This window comes from Cydia pomonella, chromosome 17 (assembly GCF_033807575.1).
Source record: "Cydia pomonella isolate Wapato2018A chromosome 17, ilCydPomo1, whole genome shotgun sequence".
Taxonomy (NCBI): Eukaryota; Metazoa; Arthropoda; class Insecta; order Lepidoptera; family Tortricidae; genus Cydia; species Cydia pomonella.
The window spans coordinates 5,913,403-5,933,364 of record NC_084719.1 but is presented as its reverse complement, the minus strand read 5'-3'; the positions used below and the strand labels follow the sequence as shown (position 1 = coordinate 5,933,364).

The 19,962-nt window shown below is 41.2% G+C and overlaps 2 protein-coding genes across 2 annotated transcripts in view; one reads left to right on the top strand and one right to left on the bottom strand.

Annotated features, from left to right (window-relative positions):
- The first annotated feature begins 119 nt into the window (after nucleotides 1-119).
- LOC133527286 (ubiquinone biosynthesis protein COQ4 homolog, mitochondrial) lies at nucleotides 120-2,967 on the top strand. Its single transcript, XM_061864260.1, has 3 exons — nucleotides 120-775; nucleotides 1,461-1,623; nucleotides 2,678-2,967. The coding sequence occupies exons 1-3, from the start codon at nucleotides 269-271 to the stop codon at nucleotides 2,761-2,763; spliced, it is 756 nt and encodes a 251-aa protein (XP_061720244.1). The 5' UTR covers nucleotides 120-268; the 3' UTR covers nucleotides 2,764-2,967.
- A 1,264-nt stretch (nucleotides 2,968-4,231) lies between these two features.
- The window catches only part of LOC133527288 (protein arginine N-methyltransferase 5), a 27,259-nt gene continuing 11,528 nt past the window's right edge, over nucleotides 4,232-19,962 (bottom strand). Inside the window, exons 5-11 of the mRNA XM_061864263.1 lie at nucleotides 18,065-18,233; nucleotides 16,029-16,199; nucleotides 15,490-15,643; nucleotides 14,329-14,561; nucleotides 12,231-12,359; nucleotides 11,588-11,716; nucleotides 4,232-7,781 (exon numbers count right to left, since the gene is read on the bottom strand). Coding sequence (XP_061720247.1) covers nucleotides 7,626-7,781; nucleotides 11,588-11,716; nucleotides 12,231-12,359; nucleotides 14,329-14,561; nucleotides 15,490-15,643; nucleotides 16,029-16,199; nucleotides 18,065-18,233 — 1,141 coding nt within the window. The 3' untranslated portion in view covers nucleotides 4,232-7,625. The remainder of the gene's footprint in view (nucleotides 7,782-11,587; nucleotides 11,717-12,230; nucleotides 12,360-14,328; nucleotides 14,562-15,489; nucleotides 15,644-16,028; nucleotides 16,200-18,064; nucleotides 18,234-19,962) is intronic.

The window sequence follows — 19,962 nt, the reverse complement described above, 5'->3', positions numbered from 1 at the left end:
TTGACATTAGTTCAGTTTTTTTTAATTCTTCGAACGTGTTGCCACAGATAAGAAGACAAACGATAAAAAGCGCTGTGCAGTTATTTTTAGTGGCATGGTGGCGATGTCTAGCGCATAAAGCTTGTGCCGAAACGCCGCTTCCAGAAATGGTGTCAAACTGCAGTGACAGGACTGACAGGTTCGGTCAAAACAAATAGAAATAGAATATCAAAATATTTATAAAAGTAGAGCTCTTCACTCAACCAACCCATATCGTAAGTTTTGCAAAATGCAATCAACAAACCTGTCTAAAGCGATAAGGAGATTTTCTATATCGGCAACGAAATGTAACACATTTGCGGAGGAACTTCACAAAAACTTTATACCCACAAACCAATTCCAAAGAACGCTTCTCTCTGCGGGATCTGCTGCAATTTCCCTCTTCAATCCATGGCGGGGTGACATGATTGCTTGCCTGGGTGAAGTGACGGGCGGCAATGCTATAAGATACATGAAGGAAAAAATGCTTGAGACAACAGAAGGAAAAGAAATATTAAGTGAGATGCCTCGCATAAATTCTCAAACGGTTTCTTTTGAGCAGCTTGCGAATATGCCTGAGAATACTTTAGGAAGGGTATATGCGGACTTCATGAAAGAGAACAATATCACAGCAGACTCGAGGATGCCAGTACAGTTTATTGAAGATCCAGAAATGGCATATGTAATGCAGAGGTATAGAGAAGTCCATGATTTAGTGCATGCATCTTTATTTATGAAGACCAATATGCTGGGAGAGGTAAGTTTTACAACATTTCTTAATTTTTTACTGGCCAAGTTTAATTATTTTTTACAAGCTTAGGAACCAGCTTTGAACACTGAACACCAACATTATATTACAATATATTAATTTTATATACAGTGAAGGTCAAAATACATACATGAGAACATTTATTTCTTAATGAATTTACCATTATAATTATTATATTTTTAATAGATTTGTCAATCATAAATGCAGCAATAGAATTTCAACTTTAGCATTCCGATTTAAAGTTCAAATTAGATTGCACTTTTGGGAAATGTGACTTGTCTTGAAATTAATCATCAAAATCAAAGCTAAATTAATTGAAATATATTTGGTTTTTTTTTGGAAATACTTGTAGATTGGTGCAGCCTAGAAGAGGGTTAACCCTCCTAAGCTGTTGTACAATTAGCAGATGCTTGTGCCCAACAGTGGGACATAATTAGTGTTGATGATGTTTCCAGAATGTTTAATTAATATAATGGGCCTGGGTCTGGCCTAGTGGGTATTGACCCTGCCTAATAGTCCTGGGTTTGAATCCCGGTAAGGGCATTTATTTGTGTGATGTGCACACATATCTTGGATGAAGATGATTGTTGTCTGAGTACCCACAACACTGTGGGACTTAGTCAATTTGTATAAGAATGTCCCTATAATATTTATTTATTAATTAAATTTATAGGTAGCTGTAAAATGGGTTGAAGGAATCCAGACGAAACTCCCCATGTGCATCAGTGGTGGCATCTGGGGTGCGGCTCGCCTTAAGCCAAAGCATCGCCAGCTGTACCTCAAATGCTACCTGCCCTGGGCTGTGAGGACTGGACATAATGCTAGGTTTTTGCAAGGTATTCATGTTACCACATACTTTATGTCACCCTTGCCTTAGGCCTTGGTCAAACTTTTTCTATGATACCTACCCTCTTTGTGTGGTCCACCTGTCGGCCACGCATATCTCGCGAGTCGTGGGAGGAGCTTGTGACTCGGAGATCGGACTGGCGAACTGCTATCAGTACAAGTCTTGATAATTTAGAACACACTCGGCTTGAAGACCTTGATGCCAAACATCAGTTCTGAAAATCTCGCCCAAAGCCATCCTACAACTATACATACAATTCATCTGGACAGCTCTACTGTGTTTCATGCTACTGGACTTTCAAAATCCAATTTGGATTTGAATTAATAAAGACCTTATAAAAAAATATATTGATAAAAAAATCTTGTCAGGAAAAAAATGCCGAGGTGCAGTTTTAGACTCTGATATAGGTTTAGACGTGTTGAAATATACAGCACTGAGTCTTATATGGGGTAGGGTGAAAAATATTTCGACATTGCATACATCTCTGACCATAACCCATTCTATTTATTGTATCTATTAAGATTCCAACGGCCATAGCACGGTCGCATTTTTATTGCCTGTGACATTCTAACAAGCATGTAAGTGCGAAAGTGACAGGCGATAAAAATGGAACCATGCTACATGCTGCCAACGCAGATAACATTATTATAAGCGATTATCGACGCCCATGGACACCCGCAACACCGAGGGGTTGTAAATGCGTTGCCGGCCTTTAAGATGGGAGGATGCTCTTTTCTTGATATGAGTTAAATATAAAAAGGTGGCGCCATCTAATAGATCAAAGGCCAAAGGTATAGCAGCATCGTTTCGAGCGATGACGCCATATCCTTTAGGTAGTGGCCGGTAAGATGGCGCCACTTTTTGATATTTAACAAGTTGAACACATATCAGTGAAAGAATAAGGATCTAAGTCAAATGGCGTTATAAAAGTTTTAATTATGTGTTGAAAGATTGCAGTAAATTTACGTCGCTACAAAGTTTTCTTTGATAATACACCTCTATTTCAAATTCTCTTTGATAATAGGTTCTATTTTCTTTTTCAGGTATATACTTCGAAAAGAGATGGGACCAAGACATTGATGAATTTCATAAGGAGATGAACATTGTTCCATTGCTCAAGAAGTCATAAATTTTCTATAAGTATTTTATTGTAAATAGTAGGTAGTTTATAGTTGTTTTGTTTGACAGATTATGAAAAGTTTAAAAGGTAAATTTATTAATAATTGTATAATCATTTCAAAGTGTTGCTTCTTTCAACAGATACACATCACATACTATGGTGAGCGTCAGAATGTCGGGTGTACCTAAATAAAAATAAAAAAAGCTTACCATATTTTTGTACCTAATTTGTACTATTTAGTACCTCCATTAAAAAAAATTGTACCTCACGGTACTTAGTTATCACCGAAAAACAGTACACCCGCCATTCTGATAGTCAGATTGGCGGGTGTACTTTATTATGGCTTAAGTCTAAGGGCCTTATTAAACTTGGAATTTGTGGGCGAGTTGAAAGCGAAGTGAGCCCGCCGCGAGTGCGCAACGAGTTCGCCGCGAATGCGCAACGAGTTCGCTGCGTACTGACATACTAGGATCGAAGCGAAATCGTTGCGCGCTCGCGGCGAACTCGCTGCGTGCTCGCTTCGCTTTCAACTTGCTCACAAATCGCTAGTTTGATAAGGCTCTTATGTTAAAACTCTCCAAACCAACTCATTATCAACTTTTTGATACCCAAGAGTAGGTTGAAAGGTCTTACAATATAAAACTTAAATATAAAGTGGTGGGCAAAGTAGGCGAAATTATTTTATACGGCCCGCCGCCTGTCTTTCGTAATAATTTGTACATAGACCGCGAAATAATAAAAATACATTTTTGCTGCAATTATGGTCCTCTGATTTTTTTAAAACTGGCCAGCCATTAAGAAAGTTTGCCCACCATTGATATAAACTTTTGTAGATTACAGTTGGGTCAACTGGGGCCTGCCTTACCTACCTTAAATATAGCCTATAAAGGGTTAAAGCACGAATATATTATTTAGTATGGAACGGGCATGAGTAGTGGGGGAACTGATAGAACGTGATAGTCTTACATATCAATCAGTAGGAGTGGCAGAGAAAGCGTTATTATTGTTTGTCCTTGTCACAGTTCCATGTTTTTATTCCCCACCGTACATTTTAGTATGGTTTATGGTGGGCAACAAATAACCTAACCAAATTACGTAGGTTGTTTTCGGTATGTTGTCAGGAGTGTTAAAACGTGTTTTTAATTTTGTCGCATTGCGTATGTTCTGTCCTTCACGGGCGCACGCGTATAGCACATCTATAGGATCCTACCCCTACCATGTATTTATTAAAGGCTTTCCCACCGTGACCACTCTTTTCACAGGAAAGGGAAAGGTTGGTTTCGGTAGGAACCTTGAAAATTCGGATTAATGTTGTCCATTTAAAAGTCTATTGGGACTTAGGAGGTTGGAGGTCCTTATGGTAAGCGACAAAGTAGGGCCTTTGAATAGACTTCGACACGTTACAATGTTAGTTAATCTTCTCATATGAAAGCAAATATGTGTCAGAAAGTGCATGGGATAAAAAAAACAAGAATCATAAAAATTACTCTTATATTTCGTAATTAATCTTAAAATTAAATCTTTACATTAACATGTAACATTTAAAAAGATCACATCTTTGTATCACTTATATGCGAAAGGTCCCTAACTTGTTCAATTTTATCATGGAATTTAAAATCATCATATGCATGTTAACCCATTCAGGGCCCGTGACTCAGCGTATGGGTCATGTTCAAACAGTCGCGCAGGGCCCGTGACTCACATGTGAGTCGTGAATAAATTCTGATTTAAACATAAACAAAACGTAATATGACGAAATAATATAAGTATAATTTGAGCTAACAACCATCTTTATAAGGCATGTTGAAAAACATAATTGTAAACATGTTTTTTTTAGTGAAACAGGGTCTAGAATATTCAAGTTTGGTTTACTGGAAGTGTAATATAGTAAATATTCTGAAATTCGAGATACATACGTGTCCCAAGCAAATGGATAAATCTACATTTCAAAAATATATTTATGCCTGAAGTTATTGACATGACTCAAGGTATGGGTCACCGTGGCCTGGCGCTAATTGTAAAAACTACACATATCTTCATAGCACGCAAAAATAAACTTTATAACTTGGTTTTAAAGCTTATTTCATGACGAAACTCGTTGCAAATTGTACCTTTTTACAATGGATTATTGTTTGGATGGTAGCAAGCAACATTTCTAAGGACCAAACTTATTACCATGCCAATATTTTTTTGTTTCATTATAAAAACAGGGCGGCTTAAACAGTCACCAACTAAATGGTATATTGTATTACCGCAATAGTAAGTAAGTAAGTAAGTAAATATTCTTTATTGCACCACAAAGAAGACTAATTTAAAAAACAGATTTACAATAGTGTGTGAGAAATATTTAAAAGAAAAGATTTTTCTAAACATTTTCGTGGTAATAAGTACTATAATACATTTTAAGTGCTCTATTGTTTATATTATAATGACGTTTACCAAAACAAAGTTCATGACCGGCCACATGTAAGATTATCGGAGACGCTTGGACAATAAACAATGGATGCACCTGGGCGGCGGCGGATTTAGCGGCGGTATTATCTTTAACGTGGTATTTTTGACATAAACTCAAGAAATGATTCACCCCATCCCCTCTATTAGGATGTATTTTAGAATAACATGGGAAATTATATTTAGTCACGATTTATTCGTTGGCGACTTTATGCTCCTCTCTATGCTCTTCAGTGATTTCGTATTTTGTGATTTTTGTGACCTTGGCTATGGATATTATATGAAAATAACAGCGCCCTCTTGACAATGATCATCTATTTCTGATCAGGCTTTAAAATGTTCATTCTTAGTTTCTTACAAATATCAACAAATTAGTAAATATATATATATTTTAATATGAACAGTAAACAGTTGGTTAGTAAAAATGTTGCATAATATTGTCCAACGGACCGGATTCATAAGCGGCAATTTCTTTGACGTTCGCGCCAGGCCCCGAGACCCATAAGCTGAGTCACACGTTTTAGCTGAAAACGGTTTGTATGGTGGCCCGGCGTGTTGTGTACGCTTCGTGGTTCGTGGCCATGAATGGGTTAACAAGATATGTTTTGAAAATGTGTCCCGCCGAGTTTCTTGCTGGTCCCATATTGGGATACCCTCCTACAATTTAGGGGGGATTTAAATCTTCTCGGGCAGAGCTGTAGGGTTAGAGCCGGCGTAGTTTTACTTGACGTTCATAAGCGGATTGTAATATGGCTACTTGGAAAATAAACTATCTTTAGTATAAAGCGTTCTAACCCTTTTTCAGGCATAGTACGATTTATCGACCACATACGCGCCATTAGAATTTCAACTTTAGCATTCAGATTTAAGGTTTAAATTAGATTGCATTTTCGGCAAATATTACTTGTCTTCAAATTAATCATCAAAGCTGGATTAATTTGAATATATTTGGATTTTTTGGGAAAACCTTGTAGACTGGCCTGGGAAAGGGTTAAATATCCGTGATAAAGTGTAACATGCTAGGGGATAATGAAAGAGATAACACATTCTTAGTGTACTGCAATTTATATGTTTTTTAACCTCTTGAACGCCAGACAGCGAAGGAATTTGCCGTGCCCCGGACGCAGGCGATCACGATTATTTAAACGAAATTGAACTTTACGGAGTCGCGCGTTAGTCGCTATTGCATTGGCGAAACTGTCGGCTGTAGCCGTCGTTGGCGTCCTTGGCAAGTATTTCAGATGTCGGCCATAGCCGACGGTGGCGGTCAAAAGGTTAACATATAATGTCAATTGTTATAGTTTATATAACATTTTGAAGTTACTTTGTTACTTCGTAAGTTCCGTGGGTAAGTTTATAACAGAGATAAAATGCCCAAAAATAAGAGTTATTTTATACACTATCGGTGGTATCACAAAACGAGAAATAAAATGTTGAACTTTGTTGCTATGTAGTTAGACTCTAAATTCCGATACACACGCCCCAGGATTTTATGTCTCGTTTATAAACATCGGAGAAGTTATCATAATTGCGCTGAGCGCTTCAATGGTGTTGCACCTAATTTTTAATAAAATAGCAGACTTATACTATAACAGCATTTAAATTTTTACACTGGAATTAAGACAAATTAGCTTAGTAAGAGTTTCTCGAACGAACAGGTAGGCGAGGTGTAACATAGTTTCTTATACACCGTGTTTTTTTTTTATTGCATTAATTTCGAGGGTGCATTCCTGAGCTTAAATTAAGTAACTTTCTCAAAGACACCGATATTCTAATTAACTCCATTTCGGAGATAATCAATCATTAATTTTTATTTTATAAGGCCCTTATGAGCGTGTACATTTGCCTTAGGGCCTGTTTACTTATTGATTAGTGTTTAGTGCGAGTTCATACATTTGCTACTAAACGTAAGTACTATCTCGGACGATCGACGTTCGAAATGACATTGATATGTCACAGTTTTCAATTGTTTGGTTGAGTTAAATGTAATGCCCGTATTACAACAACGCTATATGCAACATTTAGTCACTTTTTATAAAAATAAAAATAGTAAAAAAAAAACAAAAAAAAAAAATTTTTTTTTTTTTTAATTAACTATGCCATTTACTTAAACGTACTAACCGATACCCCGAAGTTAACGAAATTAAATAAAAACACGATGGATCATTATGGGCCCGTACATTTCATGCCGTTGACGCAAAAATGACGTAATTTAACATATAGCCCTGATCAACATCTCTTGTTGCCATAGTTTCATTTGAGGCGTGAAACTCATACGTAAATTAAGAGGTAAACATAGTGTGTTGGTCAGCAGAATATTGTCGGCACGTGACATGTCTAGACATGAATTAGTACACGCGCTGATAATACTCCGCAGATGTTTACTGGCGAGGCGCGTAGAGTGATATGTAGAGCGTGTTCTATAAGAGCATCTCGGCGCTCCTGCCGCCGCAGTTGTGCAGCTCGGTGGAGCGGCCGGCCAGCTCCACGAGCCACTCGTACCACACGCGGTGGGAGTCCACGCAGCGCCAGAATCGAGCCGTGATGACGGACCCTTTACTTACGCGGAGCGGCGACTGGAATTGTACATATAAAATTGTATATATTGTACTTAATAATGAACCTCCAGGTCTATGATTCTTAAGTATGTTAAGTACTTTACATTGTACTTCAAATCCATTTGTATATGTGACTGTTTGTGTTCTAAATAAATGAAAAAAAAAAAAAAAATATATATATATATGTACAGGGCGACTTCAAATTGGTAATACAAAATTAATGTTTTACACACATTTTCCCTTAACTAATCCCCTTAATTAAGTCTCATGCTATTAAATTAAGCAAAAGTATTTTTTTCTTAATTTTTAATTTATCCCTTTTGTTTAGTCTTCACATGGTTATCCTACCATAATAATTAACAAAGAAGTTTAGAGAATTTCAAATGAACACTTTCCTCTTTGGTTATCAATCACCTGTCACGGTATTTATGAAGAAAACGTGTTTTGATTAGTAATTGTCACTTGTCAAAGAAAATAATATTTTCCGTGAGATTTTAATTTCACAATTAAATTAAAATGCCTCTACGTTATCCGTATACTAATGTTCAAAAAATGGATATTCTTGAATTTTATTTTACTTCACGGAGTACTGTGCGAACTCAGGCATTATTTCACGAACGATACCCTGATTGCCCAACACCTACACGTGTATTAATAAACAGTACCATCCAAAATTTACGAGACTATGGTCAGTTCCAGTACGGTTCCAGTACATGCTCAAGCACAAGGCCGGCGGCCGCGGTATTCACAAGCTTTTCGGAGAAGAGTGCTCGAGTTTTTTAACCGCAACCCAGAAGCCAGCACAAGGGATGCTGCTGCGAGATTCGGCACGAGCCAATTGTTTATTTGGCGGCTAATGAAAGCTGAAGCAAAACATCCCTTTAAATTTCAAAGGGTACAGGATATTGTAGTGGCTGATTACCCTAGAAGAGTTATTTTTGGGCGTTGGCTGCAGCAAAACTTACACTTAAATATCCTATGGACCGACGAGGCAACTTTTACAAGAGTCGGCCTCTTTAACGTGCACAATGAACACTGGTGGGCTGATCGTGATGCAAATCCTCACGTAACTCGGCGAGACTCTTACCAAACTCGTTTTTCTGTAAACGTTTGGGCAGGCATTCTGAATAATTGTGTGATTGGACCGTATTTTATTAACGGCAACTTAAATGGACCGAAATATGAAGATTTCCTGAGAAACGTGTTACCGATTTTGCTACAAGAGGTGCCGGAACAAAATTTGGAGAATCTCTATTTGCAGCAAGACGGTGCACCAGCACATTTTGCTCTAAGTGTACGAAATTATTTGGATAGAATATTCCCTGGCAGATGGATTGGACGCAACGGCCCAGTCGCATGGCCGCCTCGAAGTCCCGATCTGACGCCACTCGACTTCTTTTTGTGGGGCGATATTAAAAGGAGAGTGTACGCACGGGAATCAAATACTATCGATGAACTTCGCCAAAAGATAATTGAGGCATTTAATTCTGTAAAACTTGTAAAAGCCAATGAATTTATTTTAGACAGACTCAAAATCAACCATAGACGGCGGGCCGACTTATGGGCCGATTACAGGGAAGGCGGTGGTCATTTTGAACACATCTTAAAATACGCTTAGGTAGGTTCACACTTAAACTTTTAAAGGGTCATGGTGTTAATAAACGTGATTTATGCGTTTTAAAGCGTTTCATTCTTATAAATAATTATTGCGGTAAAGAAGAGAAAATTTCAAGTTTGTATTAATCGGTAGATTAGGTACAATAATAAATGATTTTAAAAAAATAATTTGACTTATTATTACCATAAATTATACTGGTACTTAAAACCTCATCAAAACAATTTAGTTACACGAGTGTCACTTGTAGTGATATCAATGATAACGTACATTGACGATAACATCGAGTGACAAGTAGGTATGACAGTTAGATATTTAATGTAGAGTAACCACACTTTGGGACTTTAATTATTGGTTTTGTTAGAAAATTAGCGAGAATTAAATGCAGCTGATTTTAACAACGGAGTGAATGTATTGTAATGTTTGGTATTAACTGAGCCACAATCAAGTGTTTTGTATTACCAATTCGAAGTCACCCTGTATATATATATATATATATATATATATATATATATATATATAAATTTAATTATTAGCCTATAGTGTCATCCAGCGCTGGCTTAGCGCTGGTGGCCTAGCGGTAAGAGTGTGCGACTTGCAATCCGGAGGTCGCGGGTTCAAACCCCGGCTCGTACCAATGAATTTTTCGGAACTTATGTACGAAATATCATTTGATATTTACCAGTCGCTTTTCGGTGAAGGAAAACAACGTGAGGAAACCGGACTAATCCCAACCAGGCCCAGTTTACCCTCTGGGTTAGAAGGTCAGATGGCAGACGCTTTCGTAAAAACTAGTGCCTACGCCAAATCTTATTTAGTAGGGATTAGTTGTCAAGCGGACCCCAGGCTCCCATGAGCCGTGGCAATATGCCGGGACAACGCGAGGAAGAAGGAAGTGTCATCCACTGTTATTTATAAACGTTACGTTACAGTACCCCTAGTGTAAATTTAGTCGATAGCGAAACGTGACGTACGCGTTTGCGTTAAGTCTCATTTTGTATGGGTTTTTGAACAGCGCGCCAAGCGGGACGTTTTGGAAAGTCAAAAATCTCATACAAAATGACACTTAACGCAAACGCGTACGTCACGTTTCGCTGTCGAAAATATTTACACTAGGGGTACAGGTCTCTCGCATACGTTTACATTTGCAAGCCCCTCTCAACCGTTTACTCCATATATAGTTATTAATGTAAGGAGATCGGACATGCCGGCCGAGTTGTATTGAGTTCGTCTGTCGCAAGTTCATTACCCCCACACAAATCACGAGTCATTCGCGTATCACGCTCAAATATGCAAGAGTGATAAAGATGCAAATAGAGGAACGAATGAACGAAGGTTAACGAAGTGGTTGGCGGCAGGTCCTCTGTACTACGAGACAATTTGTCGTTGAGTTTATCGTTTTGTACCCGATTCATTGCGGCGTAAACACTTGGCTTTGCAATAATGTAACTTGTTAGGCAGCAATGTAACGTAATATGATGAATATAGTTGAAGTGAATCAAGCGACAGATTATATGGATGAAAGACGGAATATTAGTTTAAATTAATTGTTTTATTAGAAATAATTAGTATTTCTCGTATTTACATGTAAATAGTGATTCCATTGCAGTGGAAATTAATCAAATTACTACGATGTGTGCTGGTAACTATTGCACAACTCGGCATTTTGGATAAGGTTTTTCCGAGGGTCTACAGTATGGGGTGCTTCAAAAAGGAGTGTACAGGTTTTTAAAGGGTCGGCAACGCGCATGTAACACCTCTGGAGTTGCAGGCGTCCATAGGCTGCGGCGACTGCTTACCATCAGGCGGGCCGTATGCTTGTTTGCCACCGTCGTGGTATAAAAAAAAAAAAAACAGAATATTCCCCGTGTCTTAGCATTCGTGCACACTCGGTAACAACTGTCGGTAAACTAGCGGCAGCGTATGATGTAGATTTACTAGAAAAGAAAGGCATGCATCAACGCTCGTATTATGAAACTATACACGTTCAAATTAAAATAAGTTATTTTTGGTATGATAGAAAAGTAATTAGATGCAGTTATAGATAACATTTTTTTTACTGATTACTGTCAAGTCTGTCTTATTAATACGACGATAATTTTTAACCAACAAAACCAATCTTGTCGAACATTTTTGAGACAGTCATTTTGGTTATGCATGGTTCTGAAGCGATGTTTAATGACACGATTGATAGGAGTTTGAAAATTACCTTGATAGGAATAAAGACGGGAAACCAGGATATCATGCCGTTGCTATGCGTGGCCGGAACTATGCTGATTTCTTCCTCACCGAACAGCTGACAGTCGAAGTACCCGCCGAAACCGTGCATCACGTTATCCTACAAATCCAATGCATTATTTATAAAAAAGCGCTAACCTAATAAGTCTTGTCTGAGCAATCATAAATATTAAATAAATAAATAAAATAATAAATAAATAAATATTATAGGACATTATTACACAAATTGACTAAGTCCCACAGTAAGCTCAATAAGGCTTGTGTTGAGGGTACTTAGACAACGATATATATAATATATAAATATTTATAAATACTTAAATACATAGAAAACACCCATGACTCAGGAACAAATATCCATGCTCATCACACGAATAAATGCCCTTACCAGGATTTGAACCCGGGACCATCGGTTTCGTAGGCAGGGTCACTACCCACTAGGCCAAACTGGTCGTCAAAAAATATTATCATTAGTTACAACTGGAAACTCTTCTGTGTATTATTTAAATTAATTATTTTATTGCACATTTTTGTTTGTATGTTTCCCAAGTTTATATAAAAAACAATCCCAACGTGTTTAGAATTCCTTATTTTTAGAAGTAGACAAACAAGATGACCTGTTGCGCGGTCCACGTGAGAGTGCACTGCCTCCTGTTGTCGGTGGCGGGCAGCCCGCGGTGGTCGGCGGCGCCGCGGCCCTCGTGGTCGCGCGCCGGCCGGGCGGGGTGCGAGAATGTGAACACCGGCTGCCAACAAGAAATATCTATTTCATCTTAGCAGCTCGAAAAAGGGTACTTTGCTGCTTGAAAACAGTGATCAAAATCGCATTTTGCTCACTGAGTGAGACAAAATGACATTCAAGTGACCGGTATATTAAATAGTCATTTCCACGTGCGGGGTCTAATACAAGTTAGAAATATTTGGTCGAAGTACTCTCTCTGTCCCTTTCACGTTATGAGCAAAAAGAATGAGACAAAAAAAGTTCAACGGTATATTGACGGTTTATAATAGTTCCCCGAAATAAGCCAGACCGCATAGTTCCAAAACACCCTACGAGTATTCATTCGTAATAAATAAATAATTTTTGAAAAAAATTATTTATAATTTGTTAAAAACTCCATATTCTACGTATTTTATTATACAATCAAATCAATTAACTTAAGAAAAATACAAAAATTATTACGCAAAATAAGTAACTCTACTTTTAGCGATCTCTACTATAGTTGACAAATAGTAGTATCCGCAATTCGGCCCGTTTCTTACAAAGTTTTTTTTACAAAAAAAGTACATTTATTCGGACTGCATTTTACCTTCCAAATATGTTCTCACTGCTGACTTGCTGGGGTGAAAAGTATTGTGCACTACACGAGATCAAAGTTATTTATTTACATCTCCTGGGGTTTTGAGTCCCTTACTACGCTCAAGATCCTAAATTCTATCATAGAATCTTTCGCTTGCACAGGACTCAAAATAAGTATTTGAAGAAATATAAAACTTTGCTGAAGAAATATTAAGCCATATATTTTGCCTAAGGTGTAGTTTGTGAATTTAGGGCTTGTAGAGTTAGAAACTTGGCTCTACATGAGATCTGATAACTTTTTGACAATGCGAGCCTTATGGTCTCGTCTTGGCAACATTTTACATGAAAATGTTTTTGATGGGATTTCACTTCTTTTTGTAAGTTGCTTTTCACAATCTTCCATTCCCTAATTTAAAGGGTTGGGGGTTATTTACTATTAATAATCCTAAAATACATATCTGGCATATTTTGTACAATCTGCTTTTTTTCAACCCCCCCCCCCCCCCAGGCATATTTCCTCCCCCTTTTTTACCCTCACGTGGTGGTTTTGGGGTTTAAAACTATTCTATATCTTTCCCTATAAAAACTCTACACCCAATTTTAACTAAATTGTCGCTTATTGATTCCCTATACAAAATTCCAACCCCCTTTTCACCCCCTTTAAATATCAAGTTTTTGAATTTTTTTGTTGTTTGTGTACTAATACTATCCTACACACCAAATTTCAGCTTCCCAGGACTTCAGGAAGTACCCTAAGGGTTTTGATGATCATCAGTGAGTGAGTCAGTAACGAAATCGGGGTTTTTTTAGATATGAATAAAATCAAAAGTATGAGAGCTATGCAACTGAATTTTTTTATGATTAATAAGTCCACTATTGACATTATATCCCGAGAATTTAGTTCATCTGGTTTAATCCAAACCTAAGTTATGAGAGTTCAAAAAAACGACAGCGCTTCGAGAAAAGGTAGGTAGTGCCCTTGCGCTTCGCTTTGCTCGTCTTGGCGGGAGCACTACCGTGCCCCCAGATACTCGATTTTATGGATGTTTTGTACGATAGAAGAGTGTAAGGTCTTGGTAAGACCTAATGTTTCTTGGAGACATTTAACATTAACGTTAACTGTGTCGACTAGAGGAATAAAATAGCGAGTGTTTATTTTTTGGAAGTTTTAGTCGGTTCGTTTCCCGGGCGAGACAAGCGAATAAAAAAAATGAATGCAGCTTTAAGTAAAATGAGCTAATTTAAGGTTTTAAGGCACTTTCCTTCCACGGCCCATTATTTTTTCCACCCTGTATACTTCAATCGTATTGCGATGAAATACAGATTAGTTTAATTGTACTGTTGTCAATATTTTTCACTCACGTATCCCGAGTATTAGTCAAACAACTCAAAACTTTTCTGTGTATCAAAATTACCTTGGTTTCAGCGATATCGTGTTTATTCTGCATATAAACGACCCACAGCATCTCCAAATTATTTTTATGAGGCGAAAACACCGTAGCGGCCTTGGCAGCGGCCCACAGCCTCGGACTGGAGATGGGCGCCACGTGCGAGGTGTAGCGGCGCGGGATGGACAGCCCGCCGCGCCGCAGCAGGCCGGCCGCGCCGTCCAGGCACTCGGGGGACAGCTCGTTGTCGCCCCACGAGCCTGGGACAATATTCTACAATCAGTTTCTGTAAGTAAGGAACGCTTGGGGCATTGGCGTCGCCAAGGGGGGCAGGGGGGCGGGGGGCACCTGCCCCTCTCTAGAGAAAAAAAATCCCTGCCCCTCAGCCTTTGGCCATATGAACTGCCGCCCCCTGCCCCTCAGCCTTTGGCCATATGAACTGCCCCCCCCTTCCCCTCAGCCATTGGCCATATGAACTGCCCCCCCCCTAACCCTCAGCCATTGGCCATATGAACTGCCCCCCCCCCCTGCCCCTCAGCCATATGAACTGCCCCCCCTGCCCCTCAGCCATTGGCCATATGAACTGCCCCCCCCTGCCCCTCAGCCATTGGCCATATGAACTGCCCCCCTGCCCCTCAGCCATTGGCCATATGAACTGACACCCCCTGCCCCTCAGCCATTGGCCATATGAACTGCCCCCCCCCCTGCCCCTCAGCCATTGGCCATATGAACTGCCCCCCCCCTAACCCTCAGCCATTGGCCATATGAACTGCCCCCCCCCTGCCCCTCAGCCATATGAACTGCCCCCCCTGCCCCTCAGCCATTGGCCATATGAACTGCCCCCCCCTGCCCCTCAGCCATTGGCCATATGAACTGCCCCCCTGCCCCTCAGCCATTGGCCATATGAACTGACACCCCCTGCCCCTCAGCCATTGGCCATATGAACTGCCCCCCCCCTGCCCCTCAGCCATTGGCCATATGAACTGCCCCCCCCCCCTTTACCCATTGGCCATATGAACTGCCCCCCGTGCCCCTCAGCCATTGGCCATATGAACTGCCAATGTGCCAAAAATATGTATACACTACCTTAATATATGGGCAATAAAGTCGTGTATACATATTTTTGGCACCTTTTTTGTATCGATATTTTCAGCCGTGACTACAACGCTACATATACATATTGCATACCAAGTAACTCGGAGACGATAATATCCGCCTTGTTCGCCAGCTGCAGCTTCCGCATGTCGCCGGGGACTACAGTGACGTCTCGGGAGCCCCATAGCTCTCGTGCTTGCGCTTCTAACACTACGACGGCGCAAGGGTTTTTCTCTACTGCTATAACCTAGAACAAATATTAATCGTTTTCAACCTAGCGAATAAGCTAGGCTGTTTAAGTCTTTATGCAAAACTGTATACACAGATTACTCCAAAGCGTTTGACAAAGTTGACCATTCTATTCTCGTTAGAAATCTAAATTGGTCTGAAAATCTACGATAATCTGCTGAAAAGGAGTAAGTCTTACTTAGAGTACAGAAGCCAAATAGTCAATAACAAACTTCCAAGGCCTGCACATACATTGCGGCTACACGTCTGGTATACCACAAGGACCACATTTAGGTCAAGGTATTTTTATTCCTTATCCAATAGATATATTAAAAAAAAAAACAATAATTTTAATAAGATTTGAATGCACCAATCATATTGATCAAGGACATTTCTGTGCCTACCTTTATCTTAGTCCCCACAATATCGGAGGCATTAAGCGCGGCCCGCACGAGCGGCCCGCGGCCCGCGCCCAGCACCATCACCACGAACGGCGCATCTTTGTCTTCCTGCTTATTGTCTCCTGGCCCTAGTTGCAGGCGGTTGATCACATCTGATAGATCTTTGGTTTCATTCTAAAAAAAAAGCGAAAATCAGTTTAATTCGTTTATTGAATGAGCGAGAGGTAAAGTTACGTAGTACGGTCCATGAGTTCTTAGCCTAACATAGAAAGAAAGGTCATAAATAAAAAACATTGTTATTATTTTTCAATATACTCTCCCTTTATTTTCACACACTTTTCAGAACGTCTAACTAAAGCTTCTAAGCCACTATAAAAGTATGATACATCTTTAGAGTCAAAATGGTCGTACACCGCCTGTTTAATTTCATCGTCGCTGTTAAATCTTCTACCCCTTAACTCAGCTTTCAGCTTTGAGAACAAAAAATAGTCAGATGGGGCTAGATCGGGGCTATAAGGTGGGTGGTCAATCTCTGTGAAGCCACATTCGCGAATAGTAGCTTTGGATAACGAAGCAGTGTGGACTGGAGCATTGTCATGAAGCAAGCGCACACCTCGAGTGATTTTTCCGCGCCGTTTCTCGATAATTTTTTGACGCAACTGCCTTAGTAATTCAGAGTAATATGCCGCATTCATGGTAGTATTTGTTTCTTTAAAGTCAATCAAAAGGATTCCCTCGCAGTCCCAAAAGATTGTAGCCATCACTTTTTTGGTGCTTTGAGTGACTTTTGCTTTTTTTGGCACGGATTCTCCTTTCCGATGCCACTCCATGGAATCTCTTTTGGATGTCGGGTCATAGTATAACACCATGGTTTCATCACCCGTTACAATCGATTGGATTACTCCTTCTTGGTCTTCGTGGCAAAGCTCTAAAAATTGCTTACAACATTCTACTCGACGCTGCTTCTGCACTGCACTGAGAATTCGAGGCACCCACCTTGCACTAATTTTTGTCATATTTAAATTCTGATGTAGGATCCTTAGAACACTTGTTTTGGAAATTCCAGTCTGTGCTGCAATTTCTTTTGTTTTTAGGCGTCGGTCACTTAGAACAATATCTTCCACAAATTTAATGTTTTCTGGAGTAGTCACTGTCACAGGACCTCCAGCACGTGGATCATCTTCTAATGATTCTCGTCCCCAGCGAAACAACTTAGACCAATTTTTTATTGTTGAAAATGATGGGCACAAGTCACCGTAAACAGCATTCATTCTTTCTTTGATTTGAGTTGGCGTTAATCCTTCTTTAGTCAAAAACTTTATAACAGCGCGAAACTCAATTTGAGACATTTTTTAAACGACTTGCCTTAGTGATCGTTTGAGCTCTATTACAATTAAACGGATTGGCGCAGCAAGTTGAAACTTTATGTAAAGCTTGATGAGACTTGTCACTGACGGTTGCATAAAGAATTTTGTGAACGCACTCTATTTACTATATGAGGCCAAGAACTCATGGACCGTACTACGTATCCGTAGCAGCTTAGTCAAAAATGCTTTTGTATGTTTCTCTAGCTGTTCTTCTCAATATGGCCGCTTGTCGCCCGCCGCGAGGCCACGTCCTTGAGATTCCATTTCTTAACCACTTGAAAGAAAACGAAGTACAGGACGTGGAACTTAAAGATGTCCTGTTCTGCAGGAAAACAAGAAAATTTGAGGAGATTGAAATGGGTATGCCACCGAGACAGTAACCTGCAGCTCCAACTCCAGGGAATTGAGGGCTGAATGAACGTCGGCAGCCAGCCTGTTTCCGGCCGGGCGTCCCTACACTACATATACATCCAACCACTTACTCTACTGTAAATGAACACCGCTCCACTGATCGACCGAAAATGGACGCCCCTCCACTACTGACAGAAGTGACAGATCAGTTTGAATTTGAAGCGAGTTCTATCGACGTCCCGCCGGTTGTCCTAAAAATTTTATATTAAGCGCGAGGACAAAACAGCTAGCACAATACGTAATTATATATATATATATTACCTGTTCACAAGAGCTGTTTTCTCGTTTCTTAAGCAAGTGCTGGAGCGCCTGCGTGATGGCCTTCTGGTACTGGTCGTATTTGATGGGATCCTTCTCGAAAACGTTATACGTGTGCGTGTCCAGGTTGTCCGCCAGGGGCTGCAGCGGCGTTTGGAGGTAGTCTTCCCATCTGAACAGAACAGAAAAGTTAAGAAAGGCCAAGACAAGGTAATAACGTTATAGTATTTTCATCACACTTGCTTGAAGATCTTCATTTGATGCAGGTGTAGTGAAGGACAAAGGCCTATATTGTTCCCCCGGGAGTTATGGATTGTGTTTTTTTTATTTTATTATGTCACTTATTCATACAAACCAAGTAGCATAAATGACTTATACTTTTAAAATACTCACGTTAATAATTTAATATTTTTGTTATGTTTAAAATTATTTGATTTGATTAATTTAACAGCCGTTTAAATATTTTTACATAATTTTCAATCGTGCCTGAATGCCGAATATCTACGTCTGTGCCTTTGATGCTTAACCTGTCAAGAAATTACAAAATGGCGGACGAATGTTTTATGCCACCGGATTTAACAACTATTTCGCATAAAATTTAGTTTTTTCTTCACATTTGTGATGAAAAACATTGTAACTCGGGGGGTAAGAATATTGCAAACTCGGGTCCTTGTCTGGCCTGCGGCTGTCGGGAATTACCACTCTCGTATCCCAAATTTCACTTACCCCCCTCGTTGCACAATGTACTATTTCTACTCCTCTACTGTTATCTGTCATGTATACATTCGTGAACAATAATATAAGAACATACATAGTAGGTTTGAAGAAAAGTCTATACTGTCTATTGCTCATAACAGCACTTGTGTGTTTAGCCCAATGGTTGATCGGTCGAGAATGCCTCAAGGCGTTAAGTCCGCCATTTGTTCTTTTTTGTAATTTTACCGCCGCAGCAGCGCCGCCTGGTGCGCCCGCGACAGGACTGGGTAGCTGCGGGGCTGACGTACCCCCTGGCGTAGTCCAGCATGGGGTCCCGGTGGGGCTGTGGGCGGCGCGCCCACAGCCGCGCCACGTACTGGCGGTAGTGCTCCACGCTGGCGCGCCGCGCGCCGCGCACCACCACCTGCGCCTCCAGCTCCACCAGCCGCAGCAGCGCCGCCTGGTGCGCCCGCGACAGGACTGGGTAGCTGCGGGGCTGACGTACCCCCTGGCGTAGTCCAGCATGGGGTCCCGGTGGGGCTGTGGGCGGCGCGCCCACAGCCGCGCCACGTACTGGCGGTAGTGCTCCACGCTGGCGCGCCGCGCGCCGCGCACCACCACCTGCGCCTCCAGCTCCACCAGCCGCAGCAGCGCCGCCTGGTGCGCCCGCGACAGGACTGGGTAGCTGCGGGGCTGACGTACCCCCTGGCGTAGTCCAGCATGGGGTCCCGGTGGGGCTGTGGGCGGCGCGCCCACAGCCGCGCCACGTACTGGCGGTAGTGCTCCACGCTGGCGCGCCGCGCGCCGCACACCACCACCTGCGCCTCCAGCTCCACCAGCCGCAGCAGCGCCGCCTGGTGCGCCCGCGACAGGACTGGGTAGCTGCGGGGCTGACGTACCCCCTGGCGTAGTCCAGCATGGGGTCCCGGTGGGGCTGTGGGCGGCGCGCCCACAGCCGCGCCACGTACTGGCGGTAGTGCTCCACGCTGGCGCGCCGCGCGCCGCGCACCACCACCTGCGCCTCCAGCTCCACCAGCCGCAGCAGCGCCGCCTGGTGCGCCCGCGACAGGACTGGGTAGCTGCGGGGCTGACGTACCCCCTGGCGTAGTCCAGCATGGGGTCCCGGTGGGGCTGTGGGCGGCGCGCCCACAGCCGCGCCACGTACTGGCGGTAGTGCTCCACGCTGGCGCGCCGCGCGCCGCGCA